Source organism: Xyrauchen texanus, chromosome 32 (genome assembly GCF_025860055.1).
Source record: "Xyrauchen texanus isolate HMW12.3.18 chromosome 32, RBS_HiC_50CHRs, whole genome shotgun sequence".
Lineage (NCBI taxonomy): Eukaryota > Metazoa > Chordata > Actinopteri > Cypriniformes > Catostomidae > Xyrauchen > Xyrauchen texanus.
The window spans coordinates 12,266,679-12,292,853 of record NC_068307.1 but is presented as its reverse complement, the minus strand read 5'-3'; the positions used below and the strand labels follow the sequence as shown (position 1 = coordinate 12,292,853).

The window sequence follows — 26,175 nt, the reverse complement described above, 5'->3', positions numbered from 1 at the left end:
TTAGCATCGGATCAGGGTTATGGGGTCGGTTACTCTGATGTGGATGGTCCATGGTGCCCTTTTTATTGGTTTATTCAGTGCCGGAATAAGGGAACGAGTGGAGAGATGGAAAGAGAAAGGGAGAGGGGGCTGCCTCTGCACCACGCGCCCTGATTGGAGTTATTCATCTGTCCTGGGATTGCTTTGAGATTTGTGCCTGTGGGGAAGGTGAAATCTTTGTCCGTGCACAATTAATATTTCTCTCTTTCGCTCTCCTTAGGGGTGGCACCTGCGAAGAGGAGCCCCAAACTGGTGAGTGCATATGTTTTATTTTTGCTCCATCTCCACTTTATCCAATCTTTCTTTCCCTTTTTTTTAATAATTTTTGTACCCTTCTTTATGTGATTTCCCAATTATGTGGCTCATTGTCCATGTCATAGGTTTGATGAAAGGAATATTCCAGGTTCAATACAAGTTAAGCTCAATCAACATCATTTGTGGCATTATGTTGATTACTAAAAAAAATTATTTTGAGTCGTTCCCTCCTTTACTTTAAAAAAAGAAAAAGAAATTGAGGTTAAATTGAAACAATTAAAGTGATGGCATTACGTCGTCATGGCAACGAAGTTGTAAAATTGTATATAACTTTACATAGAAATGGTTAATAAGCGATTTTTATCACTCTAAAATCATGTCAACACACATATTATTTACATCTTGTGGCTATAATTTTCAAATGATACGTATTTTAACATTTTCAGAATGGCTCCATACATTTCCATTGTAAGTGCCTCACTGTAACCACGTTTTTTTTTTTTTTTTTTAAAAAGGGACAAGTCAAAATAATTTTTTGTGGGATCAACATTATGCCACAAATGCTGTCGATTTAGCTTAACTTGAATTGAACCCAAAATATATTCCTTTAAAGAGATGCTCTTGGGATTTTAAAGGGGGGGTTATAATGATGCCGGTGCTATGGCGGAGAGAATCCGATATGCACTTCAATACACAAATGCTCTTGAGCTTTAATTTTCTTGTGGTGGATTGTAAAACCATGTGGTATGAGGTCAGGGAAGGGTGTTCTCCCCTGGGAGGAGGATTGATTTGATTGTTCACATGGGCATCCTTTAATAGCCCTCTAATCACTTACCATAACAACGAAGGCAGCAGGTTACCATCCAGGGAGCTTCAGGGGTAAAATAGCAGTCAGGTGATTTTATTTTCAATCTTGCTTTGCTTTTTTTCTTGCACTAGCCTGTAGATGATAGATTGAAGGTTTGAGATAGCTCAGAATGTCTGTGGACAACGAAAATAATAATCAGTGTTTTCCTGTTAAAATGGCAGCCTTGGGTTTTTCTACTTTGTTGAAATGGTGTCCATGCTTGTATGACTCCTCAATGCCAGACAGACATAGTTCAATTCTCAGTTGGCCTCTGATTTATTTGAATGGATATTTCTGTTTATTGAATTGTGGTTTGGTTTTATTGCTGGATTTAGGTTTTTTCTTTCTAGATTACCTCTGTAATGCACAGAATCATAGGTTGTGCTGGAGTGAAAAGCTTTGTGGTAAAGGATTTTCTTTTTTTTTTATTAATATTAAAAACAATTAAATAATTTCATTATTTTATTTCCCAAGGCATTTTCTACAATTAAATTATGATTTGTTTATACACAGAGAGAGAATAGATGTCTATATTTAGAATAAATATTTACATAAACTTAAATAATTAAAAGGGATTATATAATAATTAATAAAAGCAATACACACCAGCAAGAGCTTGCAAGTGTGATATTGCTTTTATACAACAATTCAACAAACACAACTCACATACTCCCGTTTCGAACTAGTAGTGATTTCTTTGTAAACAAATCAATGTTTTTGAACTTTTCTTTGAAGTGAACAAATTGTTCTTGTTTACTTTCATTGTTTCGAGTCAATTGAGTCAATGACTCACTCATAATATAAAATACACTCATTTGTTGCCACCTACTGGCAAAAATATGTAATATGCAGAAATGATCACTAAATGAATCAGAAAATGAAATCAAAATGAACAATGAGTTAAAATCCCCACCACTTTTTAAAAAGCCACAAACACAGAAAAGCGGACAGATGCAAACCATGAAGCTTTCTTAAAATGCTGTATGATCAATCAAATTAGGGGACCAGAACTAACTGTTGTATAGCTATCAATAGTCGCATTCACACATACAGCCCTTTCCAGAAAATCTCCTACAATTTCCAGTTTAGAGGTCATATGTGAGCAAGACCCTTTTGAAAATACTGGTAAATTTTCTCTGGCAATTTTCCTTAATGTAAAGTTGTATCAGTATCTATACATTTCCTTATTGGTGGTATGTGTGAATAGCACATTTGGCACATTTACCAGTAAAGGCAACCCAACGATTTTTCTGTAATGTACCTGATTGCATTTGTGAATGGGGCAATTTTAACTGGAATAATAAACATTTAATAAGTTCTCTGAAACAGTGGTGAAAAAAACAAAAAGGCAAAAAATGGACACTTGAAGCCAAAATATTCAATTGTTTATGTAATATGATAGAGAAAGCATCACTTTTAAGACGCTTTGATGGTATTTGGTAAGAGGCGAACTTGAATGATTGTTAAAGAATATTTAAATAAAAGTTGAATGTGTTGGCATATTGCTTGGTTTGATTGAATGCTGATAGAAAGGAGAACAAAGGGCTGTGCGCCATTTATCTCCTTCGACTCTAAAAAAGTAATAAAATAAAACAAAATAAATAAAACGTATTCCTTTTTTGTAATGCACATTCTTTCACATTTCTTTCTTGCTTGCTTCATATTTATTCAGTTCCTTCGTATTACTGTTGTTTGAAGGTCCAGATCAGTGAAAAATATGGATGATATTTATTCAAGCTGACAGTTCACACAAAAATGTAAGTTCTATCTATAAATTTCTTCTCTTTTTGTCCACAGCAACAGTTGGAGCGTAAGGACAGTCAGGGCAGCTCCCAACACAGTGTTTCCAGTCAACGCAGTGTCCATACTGACTCCCCCCTCCACGCATCACAGGCCCTGCTCAATGAGTCGGCCGCCCCACCTCCCCCCTCCCAGCCCCTACCGAGCCTGCCCCAGGACCCTCCAGTAGAAGGAACTCTCCAGAAGAAACCAGATCCCTTCAAAATCTGGGCCCAGTCCAGGAGCATGTATGAAAGTAGGCGTAAGTAATATGGGATTCCGGTGGAGGGTGCACTGGGAATGGATCACGTGGGTCTAATCTTTGTGTGTGGTTGGTATTAGGGTATCATATGGTTGGCTAGTTGGTTGACAACAGCAGCCAAAATAAAAAAAGAATATGACAAGCAAACTTTGGGAACAGGCTTTATTCTATGTTTAACATTTAGTACATGGATATGATGTCTTGGCTCTCCTATTTAATATTAACAAAAAACTAACTTATAATAAAACTAACCTTTGGGGGTAAACCAATGATTTGCATGCTTTGATTGGTCTATGTAGAATCTAGTCAGTTGTCATCTTTTGTCAATATTGTTCAAAATAATTGTAACACTGGATTTACAAGTCAAAGTCATTTGTCATTATCATATCAACCATGAACATATCAACCAGTCTTGAAATATTCCCTGTTTCTGAGTTCTAGGTATTGTATTAGATAGTTTGTGTATTTCAAATGAGAAGTAGACATTTTACATCAAATATCACTTTAAAGGTATAGTTCACCCAAAAATGAAAATTATCTCATAATTTACTCACTTTTATGCCATCCCATATGTGAATGACTTTCCTCCTCCTGCTGAACATAAAAAAAAAAAGATTTTAGAAGAACATCTCAGCTCTGTAGGTCCCTTTAAAGTGAATTGTAGCTAGACCTTTGAAGCTCCAAAAATCACAAAGGCAGCATAAAAGTACTCCATAAGACTCCAGTTTGTGTAATATATGTCTTCAGAAGCGCTCTGATAGGTGTGGGTGAGACACAGATCCATATTTCAATACTTTTTTTACTATAAAATAATTCAGATTTTCTTTGTAAAAATGATTTAATATTGATCTGTTTCTCACCCAAATTGATTGCTTCAGAAGATGTATATTAAAAAACTGGAGTCATATCGATTAAGGTCACCATTCACTTGCATTGTATGGACCTACAGAGCTAAAATATTCTTCTAAAAATCTTTGTGTTCTGCAGAAGAAGTCTTACACATCAATGATGACATGAGGGTGAGATTTCTTTTCTTTTTTTTTTTTGGGTGAACTATCCCTTTAAGCTTGGCCCTAGTCTTTCTATATTCTAAGAGCTGACTGGAAGCTAGTTGTCAATTAGATTTGAATCTGTTGTTTTCTGTTGTGATCAGCGAGTTGAGTTTGACATTCATAATTCCAAAGCTATTCATTAGCCTTTCCCACCCTTTTCATTCCCTTACTTCACCTTCCTCTACTCACTCACTTAGAGTGAAAAGCCAACATGAACTATGAGGCACTTCTGAGCAATTACACTCTTCCTTGCCATCGGTGTGTTCACACACTCCAGCGCACCCTAAAATGCGCCTTTTTACAAATGTGCATATATTTGGTAGTGGTGGAAGACAGTGAATCCAATACTACTTTCATGTGTTTCAGAGCATAGGGGCTAATTAGCAGGGATATTTTTCAGCGGTTGTTAAGCAATCCAGCGTTTAGGTCTGAAAATTTTACTCACTTGCAGTGTCTTCATTGTCTCCGCTCTCATTTGGATCCTCCAAGACAAGAGTAGCAGGATTTGCATATAAAGTTGTCTTGAACCATTTCAGCTGTGCTCAGTTCCGGGCATGTTATTCAGCTTTTATTCAAGTAATAGCGTAAGGTTTCCATATGGGATCACCTAATATTTGTGTTTGTACAAATGATTGCAGTTACAGACCTTGAGTGGATTAAGAGGTAAACCAATAGTGTTTGATTTATTGGCATAAACTGAGTCCTGTCTGAGTTCTGGGCAGTAGCCTTGAGTGGCTTTAACACAAATAAGTCCATGCCATAATGCAAACTTTACAGACTGCTACAATCGTTCTTGCTGTTTAATGGAAATAGAATGATGTGTGGAAAACTGCCCATACTCGATCTTCAATTTTTATGGCTCTGGAGTCAAGCTACTTCCCGTCTCCGTTACAGCAAATTGCTGGACATCCTGTCCTGGCTGGTAAGACTGGAGACAGGCGTGTGTTAGTCTGCCAGCTGCTCCACACTTCCTGTTGTGTTCCAATAGACAAGCTTAGACAATCATGGATTACCATGGTTCAAGCTGGTTTATGCTGGTTATTGCTGTTCTTCTGTTGGTCTAGCTGGTAAAGTTGGTCAACCCAGGAGGTTTTGTTTCTTTTCCATTTTCTTTGTATTTTTGTCTTGTTTTCCGAAAAAAAAAAAATGCAAACTACATTTACTTGAGAAGTAAATTGTAACATAGCATATGATATTAAATAAATATTCCAGGTTTAATGCAATTTAAGCTCAATCGACAGCATTGGTGGCACAATGTTGATTACCACAAAAGTTTATTTTGACTTGATCCTCCTTTTCTTAAAAGAACAAAAACAAAACAAAAAACAGTGGGTTACAGTGAGGCACTTACAATAGAAGTGAAAAGGGCAAATCTGCAAATGTTAAAATAGTCACTGTTTCAAAAGTATAGCCACAAGACATAAACAATATGCCTGTTAACATGATTTCAGTGTGATAAAATCGCTTACTAACATTTTCTGGGTAAAGTTTTATCCATGTAATCCAGAAAGCAACAATTTAAACAACTTTACAGATCAAATAATTCAAGATTTAACAGAACAATTAACGAAAATCCATAAAAACTATTATAGGCTTCACAAGTCTGCCTTAAAACCCACATTCACTGCCTCACTGTAACCTCAGTTATTTTTTTTAAAAAAAGGAGGATTTTTTTAGGTAATCAACAAATGCTGTCAATTTAGCTTGACTTTTATTGAACCTTGAATATTCCTATATCCTATAAGTCTATGAATCTGGATTTCAGAGAAATGAAACAAAATTATGCATTGAGCTTTTTGCCATAGTTTCAATTTGAGTTATTGCCATAAAATAAACTATTTGAAAAATAAACTTGTTTTCCCTTAAAATTAAGTTTATTTTTCTGGAAAACAACACTAAAAATACATAGAAAATAATTTTGTGTGTGACTGAGCTGGTTAAGAAAATAACACCAGCATCCCATGTCTTACAAACAGTGGTAGAGTCATGAATTCAGAGCATTTGTTGTAACCAGACTTAAATCTCTTTAAAAATATCCAGTAAACTCCTGTATCAATTTCCAGCAGAGAGCCATGGTTCCCAGCTCTGTCTTACTTAACAGGCATAAATGTCCCTCGACAGAACATCATGTGATGCGCTGGAGAGCTACGGGGTCAATAATGCAAAACCTGACAGATTGCTGATATCTACTGGGCTTGAAGTCTAAAAGAGGGGGAGGCTATGCTGGTGCTCGTATTGGCTGATTTGACATAGAAGTGAAGACAGCGCTCAAACGTTGTGCAAGCTCAAGGGCACAGCTGCTTCAAAAGACCTCTAGATTCACTCTTCTGTTTACTTGATTTTTAGTCTAGGATTAGCATATGAGTCGTGCTTACCACTTTCTCAGGTGGAATACTTGTTACTTAGATTGTACCATATAAATTAATTTAAGCAGGGTAGTCGTTATATTCCATCTTCATTTTATCCATTAAATCGGTTATGATTCCTTGAGGTGTGATTAGAAAAGAAATCCACATGTGTGAGAACTACAGATGCAACCATCAAAGCGCCATTGTTAGCTTTTCTGCAACCTTGAACAAGAAGTCATTCTTGTGAGAGGGAGAATGGTAGTATTATAAATCGCAGCACATGCGTCATTCTGCAGGTGAATTGATCATAGTCTCTGGCTATTTTCCTTCCCTTTCAGTACCTGATTACCAAGAGCAGGATATTTTCCTGTGGAGAAAAGATACCGGCTTTGGATTCAGGATCCTGGGAGGCAATGAACCTGGCGAGCCGGTGAGAACAATGCCATTTTCATGAGGCCTCATTTTTGCTGTTCTACAGTATTGTGCTCAATAGTTTGTTAGTTTATAGCTATTTTATTATTATTTTATTTATTTATCTATTTATTATTATTATCAGTCAGTTGTAAATGAAAGCATTCACTACTTTTTAATTCTGTATTGTATAAATTAGTCCATGTAATGGAACTCACCTTAAGAGGATGCCTACAGTATTATGCTCATGAATCACCAAACTTTTATGTTGAGAATGCAACACATTTTTATTAATTAGTTATAATTCTAGAGAGAATTCAAAAAATTGAAGCTTGTGTCCAAAAACACTCATACTGTCTGACAGTAGTAAAGGTGCCTGACATATAAAGAGCTTTTGCTAAGCTTAGACCATTTCATTTTGGAAATCTTCAAAGTTCTTAGCTTTAGTCTTCAATGCCTGCTCTTGATACCCATTTCTATGTAAAATGTGCTGAGCACATTACAAACATACTAGTTTTTGGCAAAACACACAGCTTATGCCTGTGTGTGTGTGTGTGTGTGTGTGTGTGTGTGTGTGTGTGTGTGTGTGTGTGTGTGTGTGTGTGTGTGTGTGTGTGTGTGTGTGTGTTGACATAAGCTTTGATGTGTGCAGCACAGACTCAATCAGTCAGAAAGTATCTCTCAGACCTCCAGTTCTTCCATTTAATGAGGCCAAGTTATATCTTTGAACTGATGAGCCAGTGTCTCGAACTGTAGTCTGTGAAGAATGATTTACAGAGTTGCTCACTTAACTTGACCGGTTAAGGGATGGAATACATTCCATAGAGGTTTTACTGGATGGAAAACATCTCAGAACCACAAGACCCAAAGTGTTTGAACCTCTAGAGCTAAGCTCAGTTTAGTCACAATTTTTGGAGTTCTGAGATGTTTCAAACACATACGCTAACTCACCCTCTATGTCTTCTTCCACTCTGCTCAGATTTATATTGGCCATATTGTGAAATACGGAGCTGCCGATGAAGATGGACGCCTGCGATCAGGAGATGAACTCATCTGTGTGGATGGAACGGCTGTTGTGGGGAAATCCCATCAACTAGTCGTTCAGCTCATGCAACAAGCCGCAAAACAGGGTCACGTCAACCTGACTGTGAGGCGCAAGACTGGCTATGGATGTATGTCTTTCATGACCACAAAAGACCATAGTAGGAGACCAATTTGTAGAAATGTAAAATCAGGGCCAGCCATTATTAATTTAATCCATGAGTGAAAGTGTCCAATAATATTGTGGTTAATGAGAATAAGCGAGTAGTATTAGCTTGTCATGTGATCCTACCATGGCAGCCCCTATGAGGGGACCCTCTTCATGTATATTAAAACAGCTTTTATAAGGTTAATGATATTACTGATGTGAGTGCTCATGATTTTATACATATATTTAAAAATTACAATACATTTCTTTAGAAGTTAAATGAGGAAATAAAATAACTAAGTGCACCAATTTTTGCACCACTTGACACACCTCACTTGCCACTTGGGCTCTTTTGACGTTGGCTGGTAAGCAACCTGTTAACAATCGCTCAAAACGGCCACATAGCTACGACTTTGTAAAAATCTAGCACATTAGAGCTGCATTTTGAGATGTGCTCCACATCCCTTACGTAATGGCCAGTGTGCCTTGTGCCATTCTGAATTATGCAGGATTGTGCGGTCTGATTATTTATTCCTATCAGACAGACTTTATTTAAATGAGAGTTCATGGCTCATGATAATGAGGGTATGCCTGCTGACTCTGCCTAATTAATCTGGGCTTTGGGTCCCATATGTCGGCTCTCTGATTATTACCCTTTTATACTGATCCAGGATCATCTCCAAGTCCCAACTGAACCATTGTAAGAGACCAGGGCAAGATGGTTCTGGCATCCAGAAAGAATGCTCGCTTTTTACTTCTCCGAGACAGCTGCTTTTACATAATTCTTTACATTTAACATTTAAAGAGAAAGATCATCCAAGCCAAACTCTTATCTGTTTATAGCAAGTAGGTTTAAAATTAATCTCAATGGTAGTTGCTCAACTGGTGCAGGACCCCGCGGAAGTGTGCAGCCATGGCCACTCATTTCTGGGCACATGGGTTTTTGAGCCATATATGCAATCACTCTGAAGAAACAAGAAAATTACATCCTGACATGCTAACAATGCTAATTTGCCAACAGCACCAAGAACACAACGGCACCAAGAACACATGCTATCCCAAGCCCTTCACTTGGGAAAACTATAAGATGATTTAATTCTGTTAAGAAACATTCAAAAATGTGTCAAATATAATGAAAAATGTGTGATTTACGTGTTGCTTGCAAAGAAATCAATTTTGACAGAATACCAGGCCACTTTTGAATGGCCATCAATGGAGTAAGATGTTTTTTTTTTTTTTTGCAGTAAATTGCTGTAGTTATGGTATCTAGCAGGGGCTAACTGGTCCATTCCAACCAGCCAAACCTTGACTCCTTGTTTTAAAAGGCTGAGATGAACCCTGCTTTAGCAGTTCAGAAACATGTTTGGTGCATAGATCATAAACGTTATTGAGTGAGTCCACGCCTTTGCCAGTCTAGCTTGTTGACGAGGATCACCTTTAGTGCTTTCTCCTTGACTTGCAGAACACAAATATCTATCATTGACCTTCCTAACCCTTCTTCTTCATCCCTCTAAATCCTTAGTGGCGAAGGTAGATGGTGAGATGCCTCCTTCCCCTGCCTCCTCTCACCACAGCAGCACACAAGCCCCGTCTCTAACCGAAGAGAAGCGCACACCGCAGGGAAGCCAGAACTCCCTCAATACGGTCAGCTCTGGATCGGGCTCCACCAGTGGCATTGGCAGTGGAGGTGGAGGTGGCAGCAACAACACAGTGGTACCCAACACCATCCAGCCCTATGATGTAGAGATTCAGCGTGGAGAGAATGAGGGATTTGGATTCGTCATTGTGTCGTCAGTGTCAAGGCCTGAAGCGGGCACCACTTTTGGTAAGATTAGACAGATAGTTGACTGAATTAATTTAATGTAGGGCATGCTGATTAAAGTTTTTACACTGTTCTACATTTTTAGTTCTTATTTACTTAAGTGTCAAAATACTTTTTGGGACCAAGGGGTGCTCTTCTGACATACAAGCATTCACACACAGAAATTATGTATTGTCTTATTTATTTTATTATAAAAAATGGGGAGATGATTGTGGCATTGCCTTTTGTTTCCAAATGTGCCTTTTTATTTTTGGTGGGTGTGGCTTTTGCATATTCTCCTTATGCCAGTCTGCATGTCCTGCAATTTTCTTGTAGTTAAAAGCAGTGTGTCCACGATGTCTGCCTGAAGCAGGGGTCGTTGAACTACACACATAGGCCCCTATATCCCTCCTCTCTGTGAGGGGCTTCATTTCTGCTCTACTTACAAAGCCAAACTAGTTTCCATTACACATGATGGCTGTTGAATTAGGAAAACAAAATTTAGTTTGTCCAAATCTTAACATTCAATCTCAGACAAAAATAAAATGGCATTTACCAAAACCTCTTGTGACAACAAAAATGTTCAGTTGTTTTTTGAACAATTGTAATTGATGAAGATATCAAGTTAGTGAAAAGGGAAATCAAGAATGACATCCCATGTTTACAGACTCAGATCACCTTTTATTTTCATTCTCCATTCAGAATGCTCCCACTCTTTAAACTTACAACAGCGCCATTGGCAGTCTTCACGTAAGTGTATACTGTCTCCAGCAGGCTCAGTGATTACTCCATGTGGGAGTTTTTCAGAGCATTGTGACAGGAGAGAGGAATGACAGATCCATATTTGAAAAGAATAAAATCTAGGGAGCAGTGCTTGGCACTTGTTTACTACAATGATGAAACGCATGAACTCCTGTGACAGTCATTGCACTGAGGGAGAACAAGGACCTTGGAGATATTATTTAATATTACAATCAAAGAGCAAATAAACTTTATACCAATGCGACAATAACAAGAATGACAGGTTGAATAAATATTTTGTAGTCATACTAACATGTCTGAGTGTCATTACAGCATTTTAATTTCTCAAAACCATAACTGATCACCATAACTACATGCTCCATAGGACCCTTTTTCAAAACACAAATGTAAAAAAAAAACAAAAAAACATTGCGATAATCTGTTGCGATAATCCCAATTATGTCGTAGACCTCACACAAGGCACAAAAGTTTGTGGTGATAGGCAGAACAACAACTATTGGTAACAAAATGGTACTGATATGTTAAAGAATATTAGGAATGGTAAAGGAAATAAAGTGCATATAATGGATGTTGCTATAGCAGTTTGCCTTTATCTTATGTATAGATAAACTGCTGTTTCTCTGTTAACTCATAAGGTGAATACCTTAATTCCAGTTAAACAAATAACTCAAAGATGATTTGCTATATATTGAATCAACAGGTTATGCAATCTGTAAGAACATTAGATAATCATAAACTTGTGACAAACAGTAATGCCAAGGTCTCTGGAAAGAAGTTTGGATAGTGATATTTACGTTCCGCTTCATTGAGTGATGAGTTCGGTGATGGCAACATCTACGTATGACTGTACTGGTCCACGTTACAGTGGGAAAGGAGATGGATTCCATTTCAAACAGCCTTGAACTCTAAACTCTGATGAATGCTGATCTCTTTAAGCACCTAGAGGGTCCTTACAATCTGGAAAACACAGACGAAACCCTGATGTCTGCGCAGAAGTTCCTTTATCTGGAACACACAGATGCAGGAAACTTGTCTCTGGAGCTAAGACTCAAAGTGAAACGATCTGTTGGTGTCTCCCACCACTCAGGCTGAAGACTCAGAACTTGGGCAATCTGTTTCACTCTATCTCTTGGAGGGAGACTTAGAACATGGAGTGCTATTCTGTTAGTGCCCCCTTTCTTGCAGGACTGGGGACTCAGAACCTGGTGTATCAAATTCAGTTAGTGTCTCTCTGGACGGGAGACTCGGAACTTGGCCAATCTGTTACGTTCTCCTACCTCGCTGGCTGGAGACTTAGAACAGGGTGTGTCCCTTGAAAGGATACTTTTATCCCTTTTTTAATAGAGAGGAGATTCCAGTTTGGCCCCTTCCTGTTCCAGTGTTCTGATTGGCTGTTGAAATCAAAGGTGGCACACACAGTGTGGCCTACCCTTCCTTCTCAGTGTGGAACTCATTTGCATAGTTCCACACCTTAAAGTGTCTTTTAGGTTTTTCTAATGCTTTTTTCACTTTACAAACCACTTTCAAAATAATCCTGACAATGTTTCCAAATATGAAGCTGAAAGGTTGAACTATCACCTATGCGCTCATTTATATGTTAATAGGTCAATTTGTGTGAACTATCGTGTCACAAATAGTTAAGTATATACCATTATCTGAACGAATATGGAGTGGATGTTATGGTGTCCATTTGAGGAGTAAAAGTATGCATGGAAGTGAAGATTTGTCCTTTTGTTTCTCTTTTGCCTGTGGCAAGTTTCAAGTTGGGTTCACTTCTATCTGCTGTAAGTCCTAGGGAATTTATGATTGTTCTCACCTCTGCTTTTACCTCTGGAGAGTCAGGAAGGGAATCAAGTGAAGAGGGAGGTCAACTTGTCTGCAGTCCCCTTTTGTCTCCCAAAAGGTGCCTGGAAATTGTCTTTTCAGTCTTATCTGATGGCAAAGGGCATTTGTTTATGTAAAGACACAGAAACCTGATTGCATCAATGCGATCACATCAACGTGACCTCAATAGTGGATGAAAAAGCTCTGGAATGCCTTTGCCCTCTTGCTGTCATATGCAGGCGTATGCAAAAGTTTAGGCACCCCTGACAATTTCCATGATTTTCATTTATAAATAATTGGGTGTTTGGCTCCGCAATTTCATTTTGATTTATCAAATAACTGAAGGACACAGTAATATTTTGGTAGTGAAATGAGGTTCTTTGGATTAACAGAAAATGTGCAATATGCATCAAAACGAAATTAAACAGGTGCATAAATTTGCATCATTTTGTTGACCACAGGCACAGTTCTTGTTAAGGCCAGAAGCGGCAGGCCAAGTAAAATATCGGAGAGGCAAATCAAATCAAAATCAAATCAAATCACTTTATTGTGATGCAAAGGCGAAGGATGGTGAGAATGGTCAAAAACAGCCCACTGACCACCTCCAAAGACCTACAACATCATCTTGCTGCAGATGGTGTCACTGTGCATCTTTCAACAATTCAGCGCACTTTGCACAAGGAGAAGCTGTACGGGAGAGTGATGCAGAAGAAGCCTTTTCTGCACACAAGCCACAAACAGAGTCGCTTGAGGTATGCAAACGCACATTTGGACAAGCCAGCTTCATTTTGGAAGAAGGTGCTGTGGACTGATGAAACAAAGATGGAGTTATTTGGTCATAACAAGGGGTGTTATGCATGGCGGCAAAAGAACACAGCATTCCAAGACAAACACTTGCTACCCACAGTAAAATTTGGTGGAGGTTCCATCATGCTGTGAAGCTGTGTGCCGGTACTTTTAATCTTGTTAAAGTTGAGGGTCGCATGGATTCCACTCAATATAAGCAGATACTTGAGAATAATATAGAGGAATCAGTCACAAAGTTGAAGTTAAGCCGGGGCTGGATATTTCAACAAGACAACGACCCAAAACACTGCTCAAAATCTACTCTGGCATTTATGCAGAGGAACAAGTACAATGTTCTGGAATGGCCATCCCATTCCCCAGACCTGAATATCATTGAAAATCTGTGGGGTGATTTGAAGCGGGCTGTCCATGCTCGGCAACCATCAAACCTAACTGAACTGGAGATGTTATGCAAGGAGGAATGGTCCAAAATACCTTCATCCAGAATCCAGACACTCATTACAGGCTATAGGAAGCGTCTAGAGGCTGTTATTTCTGCTAAAGGAGGCTCAACTAAATATTGATGTGATATTTCTGTTGGGGTGCCCAAATTTATGCACCTGTCTAATTTCGTTTTGATGCATATTGCACATTTTCTGTTCATCCAATAAACCTCATTTCACTACTGAAATATTACTGTGTCTTTCAGTTATTTGATAGATCAAAATGAAATTGCTGATCCAAACACCCAATTATTTATAAATGAAAATCATGGAAATCGTCAGGGGTGCCTAAAATTTTGCATACGCCTGTATGACATCACATAGTCCTATTGCTTTGCAGTACTTTGAATCTTTGATAATATTTGTCAAGAAATCATATTTTTACCCGAGTTGTGAGCTTGTTAGTCTTGTGCTAGTCCTTTTAGCATAGTCAAAGGTCTGGGCCGTATTGTAGTTTAAACTGGCCTAGAAATACCCACTCAGTTAGAAAGACTGTCATGTAAAGTGATCAGTCACTGTTTGTTTTGTTATTATGTGCCATTTTGGGGTGGGATTATCTGTTATATTTTATAACAATAATGATGCTGCAATAGCAGAAAATATGTAGAGAGTCCAAGTATAATTCAGAAAATAAGTAAAAACTATTTTACTTACATAACTAAGAAAACAAAGCAGCATATGAATTTCTGCTTGTGGATATCCATTTTATTGGATACTAAGTGCCTCAAATGAAACTCTAGCCTGGCAAACCCTGTGAGTAATTTATCCTCAAAGCCATTGTGTAAATGCGACCATGTAAACACAACTTTGTTTCCAGGCAAACTGATAAAAAAGTCCTGTGTGCTTTAACTCTCGAAAGTTATAATGCGAAATGTGGTTTGTGGAACTTAAATCAGCGTAATTACAGTAAATGATTAGTATGCAGATGCCTTTTATATCAACAAATTCACCAGGTTCAATATGTCTTTCTCGCTATTGCGCCCCATACGTTTACTGTCCATTAAGTAACATACTTTTGTTTCTCACAAGTTTCTTTGAGGTGTATTTGGCTTGCAGGGCACAGTCTATGGGCATTCTATGAAAATGTTGGCACTTTGGCTTGGTGGCTTGGTGTATTAACTCCTATACATTCTTCTCTCTTTCTTTCTCTCTCTCTTTTCCTTTTCTCCATTCCCACCAAAAAACATATAAATAAATATTTTGTAATTAAAACTCATACATGCTCAATCGCTGTTGGCCAAAAGCTGGAAATGCATGTGTGGCAATGCCTCATAAAATAGGTCGCATCATCGAAGGAAGCCCAGCCGACCGCTGTGGGAAACTAAAGGTTGGAGACCGGATCCTGGCTGTAAATGGCTGCTCAATCACCAATAAGTCCCACTCGGATATCGTCAACCTGATCAAAGAGGCTGGAAACACCGTGACCCTGCGGATCATTCCAGGAGACGGTCAGTGCGAAGTGCTTTGGCTCTCTTTCTCTTTTGCTCTGTTCCAGAACCGAGTAAGCTCTTTACAAATGCAGCATTTTAAGGCATCATAGGCACACTCACAACACTAAGGCTGTTCCAAAAGGTAGGCAACGGTATTTGGCCAAAAATGAGGCATATTAGGAGGCAGCATAATACAAAGGAATTCAACATGCTGGATGAGGCAATTAGTAATTTTGATTTTAAATAACTGTAGTTTATAAATAATGTTGATTATAAACATATTTTGTAATCTGTAATATGAGTAATATCCAAGGTTTTGGAACAAATATTTTCTCTTTCTCTTCGCTCAATCAGCAAAGTTAAGATGAGAAGATATTTGTGGATGTGGGTGTGTGCAATATGTGTTATAGCAGGATTTCACAGCATACTGCTCTCGAGAGCCTCACAGTAATAATGTAGACAGTACATTCAGCATTATTAGCGGATGAATAATAAACAGGGACCTGCAGGGAGATCAGCACTGAATATGCTCAGAGGCTTCTTTATTCATTACAGCTCTTATAGCTTTATAGGTAGTATGGCTTCATATTTTGCTGTTGTAATACTGACAGATGATACACCAACCAGGCAAATCAGGGAAGAAAGATGCAGGCATTTTAAATGCATACATACACATGTCACGCTCTGTTCCAAAACCTAGTGAACTGCCTTCAGAGGTTGCATTAAACAGGAAAGGTTCACCCAGAAATGAAACTTCTGTCTTTGTTTATTGCCCTTCATGTTGTTCCAAACTTGTATGGATTTCTTTCTTCAAAGGAACACAAAAGGACATGTTAGACAGAATGTTAGCCTCAGTCACCATTCACTTTCATTGTATGGAAAAAAAAAAAGATACTTGAAATTTAGATACCGTAATTAAAATTTCAGTATTTTACCCAATATTTCTGTGTGCTACAGTAGGTATTTTTAATGCTCATACTCAAGGTTGATTCTCCCGTATTGCTTATGTAGAGCATTTCAAGCCACTCGCTTATGGGGTTCCATGACTGTTAGGGGCGGTTCACATCATTGCGTACATCTTAACACACGTTTTAATTTTCGGGGTAATTTTATTGGTCTAGATGGATTTTGTTAACCGTTGTGCCAACTGGACTGTTGCATTCGCTGTTTTCAGCATCTCATACAGGAGCGCGTTTAGGCAATGTGTATATTTATAAATAAATGTAAACTTTTAAAAACGAGTACCAAATTCATTGTTTAGTTTTTTTTTTTTTAAGCCCAAATTGCATTTGGTCCAAACGGGTCGTTTGGATGCAACTGTTTATGTAAGCAGGAGGCAGTAAGGCAGCTCACTAGGATTTGGAACAGAGCTTCAATCTGTCTGTTTTCTACGTTGAGTGTTTCCCTTGGAGGGAAGGCAGCATACAGTAATGAGAAAGCTGTTGCCAGTTAAGGCTCTGCTGAACTATAAAGCATGATGCCAAATGCACTGGATATTTTCACGAGTTCTTCATGCTCTTTATTCAGAGAGGAGGAGAAAGCTGACACACTACAGAAATATCCAGAATCAACAGAATGTGGGTGTGTACGTCTGTTAACCCTACTGAATTTTTTTGGCTGCTACCTGCAATTTTTTTACACCCATATTTAAAAGCTCTTTATTTGCAAAAAAAAAAAAATCCCCCCCAAATTACAAAAAAGATATATTCAAAAATAATACTGTATATGTTTACATTCTTATGATGAACATAATAATAATCATTTTTAAAAACTGTACATGGCAAATAAATTTTTTTTTACCAGTATTTGTTTCAGTAAAAAATATCTAAACATCCAGGCACAATGACATAAGATGTTAAGTCAAATTTAATATCTTAATATTTCAGACAATTCTAAATTTAGTGAGGTTTATGCTTAAACAAAAACTCTTATTTAAATAAACTGTATTCTCTTCAAATTAAGGTTATTTTTCTTACCACATTGGCAAATATTTTATGCATAAACCTCACAATTTTATTGGATTTCTCTGAAAACAAGACTTAATGTCTTTCATTTGGCTTCTATTGTAAATGTTTCTTGTTTTAAATATGTTCAGATTTTTTTGGCTGGAAAACATGGCAAAAATACTGAGTCAGATGGTAATTTATTGCAGTAGATTTTGGTGCCTCTTTCTGCACTTAATTTATGCATAATTTATCATTTATGCAGTTGTTGTGCTTTCTGAGTGTATCCAAGAAAAAAAAGAGTGGGAAAAAACAAGATAAAACCATGAGCAGGAAAGAGAGGAGAGCGAGAATGGCAAGTCTGTTCCTACAGATGACAAGAGTGATGGGGAAAAGATATTTTAGGACTCTGGGATTCACGGGCTGTGCACTCATCAAAGTCCCCTCTCTTCCCCACAGTGACTGCACGTTGAGGCGGAATTAAAGCAGCTTTGAGCACAAGCAAGAGCAGCCTGCATTGGTTACAGCCGACTTACAAGTTGGATCAATGTAATCAAAGCAAATGATCCAAAATCAATTAAAGGAATGGTTCATCCAAAAAAAGCTTTTTCTTTAACCCAAGCTGCTTTAAATCTTACAGAAAGGGTGTATTATGTTTTGTGATTACTCATAGATGGGGACAGGTAAGGCTTTGGATGGTTTTAAGTCACTAGACTATATTATAATTTATGAGACTAAAGCTACAGCCAATGTTCTGGACAGCATGATAAATGTGTAATTGTGCCTACTGCCCAGCTGGATTGTGCTTGCAAAGCACACAAGTGCTAATGTTTTGTTGTATAGAAAATGGGCCTCTGATACTTGGTCTACAGGGTACACTTTACCGTGTTCAACAGAAGCACACTGCAGATGCATTATGAGTAATAGTGCTTCATGAAAGTAAAGCTATCATATCTGATGTTCCTCCACAGAGTCCTCCAATGCATCACTGCTGACTAATGCTGAGAAGATAGCTACCATAACTACCACACACACACCTCAACAGCAAGCTGCAAATGAGCCAAGGTACAGCCCACACACCTGTGCTCAGAAACACCCACATAACACAACCATTTTATTAGTTGGGTTAAAGAGGATTTAGTAATTATTTTGTTCACATAATCATTTTCATTGTTGCTTATTATTTATTTAAGAAAGATCATCACAGCCCAGCATTTCATAAAGTGTATGACAGTGTTCAATATTTATTAAATGTTTTTCCTCTGTCCTTTTTCCCCAGAAACAACATCAAACCAAAACAGGAGTCTTTTGAGTTCAAAGCCCCACATGCTCCGCCCCCTCCAGCTCCGACACAACCTTCAAATCAGGTACATCCTCAGCAGTGCAGATTTCTTTAAGACTGCACTTCAAGACTAAAAGTTGACCAGATATTCAGCAATGGCATGTTCAATTTAGTATTTTGTTATTGTAGTGAATTAAAGAGTAAAATATCAAACATCTCCATCGCGCTATTCCTTCAAGATGTAATCCTTAATGTAATTCTCTTTAATTTTTTAAATGAATATGTCATAGAAGTGGACGCATGCCCCATAGAGTCCTATTAAAAATGTTGGGCCATTTGATTTCAATGGAGTACAAATTGATGCGCATTGGACAAACATGTCATTTTGGGTCCAGTCCAGACACAGTGTTTCATTGGGAGTCTATGGGTGATTCATGAGCGCTATTTGCATTGGAAAAAGCATCTGATTGTTTATTGGACATTGGGCTAGATTTTTGTCCTACCTGGAAGCCCAGCTTCGCTATTTGATTATTGGTCAAGCTAAACTTTGCTGGAAATGGACAATAATTAAAACTGTGATGTATGGGACTGATAGTGTTAGAAATGTCAAAGCTCCACGCTGTCAAACCTAGAGAGCTCAGCGGGAACCAGAGAATCGGATACGGATGCAGCTATTTGCTATCTGCTTGAACACATTTCACATAGCATTCAATGTTCAATCTTTTGCCTAATTTAATTATGGAAAGAAAAAAAACACAGTTTGAGCTTTTCTTAGGCAATTTCACTTTTTGAGAAGTAGTTTGAGGAGCAGATTTTCAGAGCAACATTAAAATAAAGCAAAGAAAATGAAAAACAAAATCTCTCTATCATTAAATGGTCTATGCTTCCCCACACTGGAAAAACACCAGCTACCATTGATCATCATTATCCTGCATTTTCACTTAAAGATGAGGAGCTCCCATCTAACTCCCACATTTGATGTTTTTGCCCTCTGAGAGATGACACAGTAGTAGTTTAATGAACTTTCAAAAACAAAAAAGCAATAGACAACACATATATAACTTATTTCACACTAGAAGTTCTCTCACGCACTGCTGAGTCTGACTCTGAGGTGGTATCATCTTATTGTTTGTTTCTTGGTGCCTTGCAATTGCCCTATCTGGCCTTTCTCTTCCCATACTAAAATACTTTCCGAGTCAGATCAATTATTCAAGCTCTTCCTCAGATTCTGCTTCTATCGAATATATGTGACTTTCCTGCAGGTGGCTTTTGTCTCCTCTGCTGAAATGGGAACCTGGTTTAAAAACAATATGCAAATATAGATTCATCTCTGACCTTGGTCCATATGTGTGTTTTAGGATGCTGAGTTCTACTCAGTTGATCTGGAGAGGGACAATAAAGGCTTTGGTTTCAGCCTCAGAGGGGGTCGAGAGTACAACATGGACCTGTATGTGCTGAGACTAGCGGAGGATGGAGCAGCTGTGAGAAACGGAAAGATGAGGGTACGTACATTTAAGCATAAATGTGAATCAGGATCCGCCATTCCCCCTTTGCTTGGCCAAACACGTATACCCACCCCAAACAGGGCTAGTCGGGATGCTCAATCAAAGCAATACCCCATAGCGTTTACACTTTTCCGGGCAATCATCCTGCAAAAAAATTGCTTAGGTCACGTTCACACCAATATGTTTTCTTTTGAAAACCCATATTTTCTCTACGTTTTGGCCTTCCGTACACACTGAGATGTGATTTTAAATGCATCCTGATTAATGTGGACATAGCCTTAAAGTTGTCTTCAACACCTTAAATTAGGTAGTTAACATTTTTGGTTAAAAAATTTGAAATTTGTACAAAGATTTCTAAAAAATAGCACACTTCACCTTTACGTGGCTATTAGTAATTTAACTTGTGTGTAACCTGTGACCTGTGTTTTGATTCTACAATGATAATTGAGAACAAACCCTAATGCCCAGATTTATACTCGAACTCTCCTCATTATCTCTCTCATGACCTTTTACCAGAGAAAATGTAATTCATATCATAGTAGTCCATAAGTAAATAAGTTATAATGTGATAAGCTGTCTGTTAGCATCAGTGAAATGCAAACAAATAAAAAATGAAATTCAGAGTTACTGTGTTGAGCTCTGCAAGTTAGATGAGAGGATATCAGCACACCTACTCTGTGAAGCGGAGCCAGTTGTCAGCCAAAGACCCATTTTTGTGGAAATGGTATTCCCCTGGGGACAAGCGCCAAAGATAACCAGAGGCTGACAAGAAAAATAGAACAAAGAAATTCTACCTCTCTCTTTATCTTCGTCTTTTTCTATTTATGACTGGTTTTTGCTGGATGTCACAGTTATGGTTGCAGCTGTATCCTTTGCTAAATGTTATCTTATGTCCTCTCTCCCTCTCTCTGCATCTTTCTCTCAGGTTGGAGATGAGATTTTGGAAATCAATGGTGAAAGCACCAAAGGCATGAAGCACGCACGTGCCATTGAACTGATCAAAAACGGTGGCCGAAAAGTCCACCTGGTCCTAAGGAGGGGGGACGGCTCTGTCCCAGAATATGGTGGGTCAATCTATGAGAACATCCCGTTCTCCCCTGTCTTCACCCCTTGAGGATTCTATCTATTGGGGCTCGGCAACACCACATCTTCTTTTCCATGTACTGGCCCTTTCCTTTGACCTCCTACTGGGTGATGGGCCTTCCACCTTCTGCTGTTGCCCCCCCTCTCTGCCTCTGTGCACTGGGCTAGTTGGGGACATTGGGATATGGGATTTCCAGTTGCTTTTGGGTGGTGGTTGTGGCACATGCTTCTCATAATTCTTAGGTGGCATGACCTTGTCAGTGAGTTGTAACATATTTATGATATTTATTGAAGGTGAATGTAAGCTACTGAGAAGGGTCTTTAAAGAGACTCGATGACTACAAACGCATACTGGTGATATTAGCCATTTCAGTGAAAGCTCACAATGCTGTACCCGACATATTCACAGAACTTTTTGCACGTTGTACATGTCAACTGCTTCATTGCAAACTCCACATTAAGCAGATGATTCATTAATTCCACATTCTAGTATCGATTTTTGAATAAAAACAATTGTTAGATTACATTCTTTGCTATCATTTTCAGACAAAAAGCAACTCACTTATTGAGCATAATGTCAGTGCCGCATGATGTCAGTGAATATCTAAATGTTTTTTATTTCTTTTCAATTTCCATAATATTTATGGAAAAATTCATGTACTAATTTGCCACAATTATTTTTATGCTTTTAATTTTTGTCATGGCCATTTGAAGATGTTCATTCATGTATTTTGTCAAGTTGAGAATGTGATATAATGTGTCCTTTTCCTGCACCAACATGATATCTCTGTGAGGTTGTATATTTTTATACCATTTTTATACATTGTGTTTTTAATTTTTCTCATTTTCTTTTCCACATCTCACTGCTTTTGTTGTTTCTGTTTGCAATGTAAACTGCTTCATATGGTGTTCATCTTTGGGTTGATTCACTGCTGGGTTGGGATTTGAGTCTGTATGTGTACTGTGTGTGTGTGTGTGTGTGTGTGTGTGTGCGTGTGTGTGTGTGTGTGCTGAGCGCGCGTGTGCGCGTGCGTGCGTGGTTCTGGATCGCTCTGCTACTGTTGATTTTTCACTCAAGGGTGGGGGCGTTTTATGGACAATCTCTATCTTTGAATAATTTATCAAATAAACACTGTTTCCATTGCAAACGAGCGTAACTCTCTCACGACTATTGTTTCAGGGATCTAAATACTCCTCTCTCTCTTCTTTTTTTTTATCTATCCTTTTTCTGTTGTTCTGGGCTCTTCCTTCCACCCCTAGCGATGGTTGCCCCTCAAGTCGGTGCTTGTATGAGATCTGAAAAGACAGGAGAGCCTGCTTTCTACCAAAATCAGACCACGGTTTGTAGATCCGGTGTTTGTCATCACATCTCTGGCCGCTCTCTGTGCTGTGGCTTCCACTCAACTGTACTGTCCCTTGCAAGTTCATTTACACAGAATGTATTGCCAGTGCTGTGGCCATTCCTGACATTGTGACCTGAATGAGTGGGTTTATTCTTGCATTTAAAGTTTGCTGACATCCCTACAGACGAAATGAAAGGTTTCATCAGTGAATGCAATTTTTTTTTACTTACTAGGTGTTGTTTATTTTTTTGTCATAAGTTTTGTCCATGTATGCCACCCACCAAAGCCATTTACAAGTACAGGTAAATCTTCTTTGACTCTTTGAATCATTGTTGCTCTACGGCAGGTGAGGTTTCTCTCACAAAAATGGAAATTGTACTTCTATATGTAGCGCATTAGAGTCATAGAAAGGTTTGTCTGCAAGTTCAAACAATAGATACCTAAGGTTTTTAATGTTCCTGCCAATCATATACAGATATATTTCACAAACCAGTCCATGCATATATTTATTTTTGGAGTTCAATCAATTTTTAATTTTAACTGCCTTTTAAAAGCATTCCAATGCATGAGGTTGTCGTTTTACCAGATGAGTATCATCATCATCTGCATCAATACTAATGGTATTTCTAATAATTGCTTGAATAATTGGCTCATCATTTTCTCTGTGAAATGCACATTCAATTCAGTAGGCAATACAATAATAGCTTTTAAATTACCAAGGAGGTATAATAAGGAAAATATGATACAATCACATTTTCAATCCATCACATTTCTATTATGCAAGTAGCATGGCACTTGTTCAGTCAGTATGTGATAATGGAGTTCACCTATAATTACTCATATTTTACAGGCGACATCAACGACGGCAACGGCGTCAGCGCCGGTGCACAAACTGTTTCGGAAATGAATGCAGCTCCTCCCGAAAATCAACCCCGCCCACCATTGGAGTCCAGCTATCCACCAGACCTTCACAAATCATCACGGAATGAGGACAAGAGGGCGCAAGAAAAGTCGGACCATAGGGAGCATGGCCACCAGTCAAACCACCGCCACACCAACCACAGACAACGCTCCCCTGAAAAGAAAAGTAGGAGCAAGGGTCACAAAAAGGACAGCGGCACTTCAAAGCCTCATAAGAGAAAGGTCGACAAAAAGAGGTCCAGCACTGATGACTCTCACCATCACCACCACCACCATCATCGGCAACACAACGGCCACCACCGCAGGCACCGCTCGCCAGAGAGGCGGAGAGCTCGGAGCGCCGAGAACACCTTGGACAGCCGATATGGCAGGAGACATGGGCGCTCGCCAGAACGACACCATCACAGTCACACTTCCCCTCGCAGACATGGTTCACCCTATCGCTCCCCTCACCGCTCCAGATACCGGTCTCCCCCAAGACGGTCTGCAGCTTCCTACAATGGAGAGTTAGACAGGGGGCTGGATGTGACCTTAAAGGAACCTCCTCCTCCAAAGCCTCCATCCTCCTCTGATAGCATTCCGCTTGGGGAGCTGCCAGCCCTGGACCGGCTAAATCAGGAGGACACCCTGCCCACCCTTAGAGAACCACCCAGCTACTTCGAAGACCTTTCCCCTATGGAGCGAGCTTTCCGCAAACTGAACCCATTCCGTGGTGCTTCACGTAATGATATCTTGCCCAGTGTACGGACGCCCGACTCCAGTGCAGCCTTCCAGAACTACAATTCATTATTGAGGGGTCGCTCCCCTGTTAGAGGTGGGGGCAGTCAGGACAGATACCCTAGAGTCGAGTCTCCAGTTTCAGCCCCATACAGGACAAGAAGTCTGGGTAGAGACCTGTCTCCTATCAGTACATACCGAGATGAGGAGGAAGATGAGGCTGGATCCCAGCAGATTGACTACTATAGCATGCTCCGTTCCAATTACAGTAGAGCCAACAACAACGTACCTGAGCCGAGGAGGAAGACCTACAAAGAGAGTCCCAAAGACCTTAGCATCTGATGGGTCGGCTAAGAAAGACACCAAACACAGACCCTACTGTCCACATAAGCCTTCATCCAAGGACTGCATAGACCCTGGATACTAAATTATTAATATGAATTCTGGTGTTTTCTCATTGTTGAACATCTTAACGACTCTCAACAGCAGAAGAGTGATTTCTTTTTCGTTCCATGAAGTGTTGGTTTTGTTTCTTTTATGACCCTTTTTATAAATCTGCTAGCAGTTCTAACGAGTTTGACGACTATGTATAAAGAAAACGATTATGTGCCTAACAGTACCATTCTTGGTGTTTTTTTGTTTTGTTTCACAAAGGACAGCCTTTTGGACCTCTGTCCGATTATAAAACCTGTTACAGAGATCCCTCTCATGCACCGAGCAGCTCAGTAAATGTGGTGCTCAGACATATACTGTGCATGTCTTTACACTTTCAATGTCCTCTCTCTGTCTCTCTCTCTCTCTCTCTCTCTCTCTCACTCTCGTTGTTTTCTTTCTCTTCCCCAGTGCCACTGTTTTGTAGACATTTGACCAGAGTATAGCACAAGCCTGCATTCGTTTGTATATTTTTGACAGTTTGCAGTATGTGTACATTCAGAGGTGATCATTTTAAAAGAATGAAGGGATAATGAAATAAAACTATGATGATAATGTGCAAAAAATAAAAACGATATATATATATATATACATATTTTGATGGTCTTTCTTGTAATTCTCAATTCCTGTATTTGGGAGAGGAAGAAAATTTATTAAAGCTGGATTTGTGTGGGAGGAAGAGACCATTTTAACTGCACTGCATTCTTTTTCAAACACGTTGCCAACATGCCTGGAAAATAAAGAGAAGGAAAGAACAAAGACTTTATCTTTTTGGCAGTTCAAAAGGTGAAGGAAAAGAGATTCGGTGCACTACCCACGAAGTTGACTTTTTGTTTTAAATCCAGTGTGAACTCTCTCGGGTTATCAGTTGAATGGGAGGACTGAGCTGTCCTCTCAGAGAATGATGTGAATGCCTAAAAAGAGAAGTGCATCAGGTGTACTTTGTTCTCTGCATCCCTGGAAGGGATAGGGTGGTTAGGGATCAAAGGGATTGTCTAAATCCTCTTCTGTATGACATACCTTTTCATTTATTCATATGCAGGCAGCATGAGCAGCATCATTGACCCAGAATAGCATTTTAAAACCGTTCTTTTGTTTTTATAATCCTTATGTTTATGTAGTTTTATTCAGCTTTTAGTTTGAGTTTGTTTTTGTACAAAATAATCTGATGTGTTATGAGAACTAAACAGAAGACCTAGACCTTGATTATTTTTGTTTGTTAATGTGCTTGTAGACTTTCGTTTATAGCTATGTTTAAAAGTTAGAAATTATTATATTAACACTTCAATCCTCAAATTACATACAGAAGTTATAATTTGGTGCTACTGGCTATTAGTTTGCCCTCATTTTAGTCCTGCTGCTGTATAAAAGAATAGGGTGCCTACTGTACATCTTAGAGAATGAAAAGCACACACCTGTTGCTTTCTAGATTGGCAAAGTATGCCGAGTTACCAACATTTCGATTGGAACAAAGAGCATTGTCCCGTGCAGTGTTTACAACAAATAAAAAGGAGCCCGATTCTGAAGAATTCTATCTGTCCGTCTGTGTGTCATCACTTTCTTTTCTTTCTTTCTATCTAATCTATCTCTTTGTTGTCTGTCTGTCTCTCTTTATCTCTTTCTTTTCTTTCTATTGCTCTTTCCCATCCATCCATCACACT

At 38.8% G+C, this 26,175-nt stretch overlaps 1 protein-coding gene across 9 annotated transcripts in view; it reads left to right on the top strand.

Moving 5' to 3' along the window:
- The window catches only part of LOC127625912 (membrane-associated guanylate kinase, WW and PDZ domain-containing protein 1-like), a 200,596-nt gene extending 175,471 nt beyond the window's left edge, over positions 1–25,125 (top strand). For 3 of the 9 annotated variants that reach the window (XM_052101364.1, XM_052101365.1, XM_052101360.1), the window contains 11 exons: positions 260–291; positions 2,939–3,182; positions 6,921–7,012; positions 7,973–8,165; positions 9,705–10,007; positions 15,103–15,306; positions 18,203–18,296; positions 18,511–18,598; positions 19,872–20,015; positions 20,944–21,082; positions 23,295–25,122. In XM_052101364.1, coding sequence (XP_051957324.1) covers positions 260–291; positions 2,939–3,182; positions 6,921–7,012; positions 7,973–8,165; positions 9,705–10,007; positions 15,103–15,306; positions 18,203–18,296; positions 18,511–18,598; positions 19,872–20,015; positions 20,944–21,082; positions 23,295–24,424 — 2,663 coding nt within the window. In that variant the 3' untranslated portion in view covers positions 24,425–25,122. The other 6 variants (XM_052101369.1, XM_052101361.1, XM_052101362.1 and 3 more) reach the window with 6 other exon arrangements.
- Positions 25,126–26,175: the final 1,050 nt, after the last annotated feature.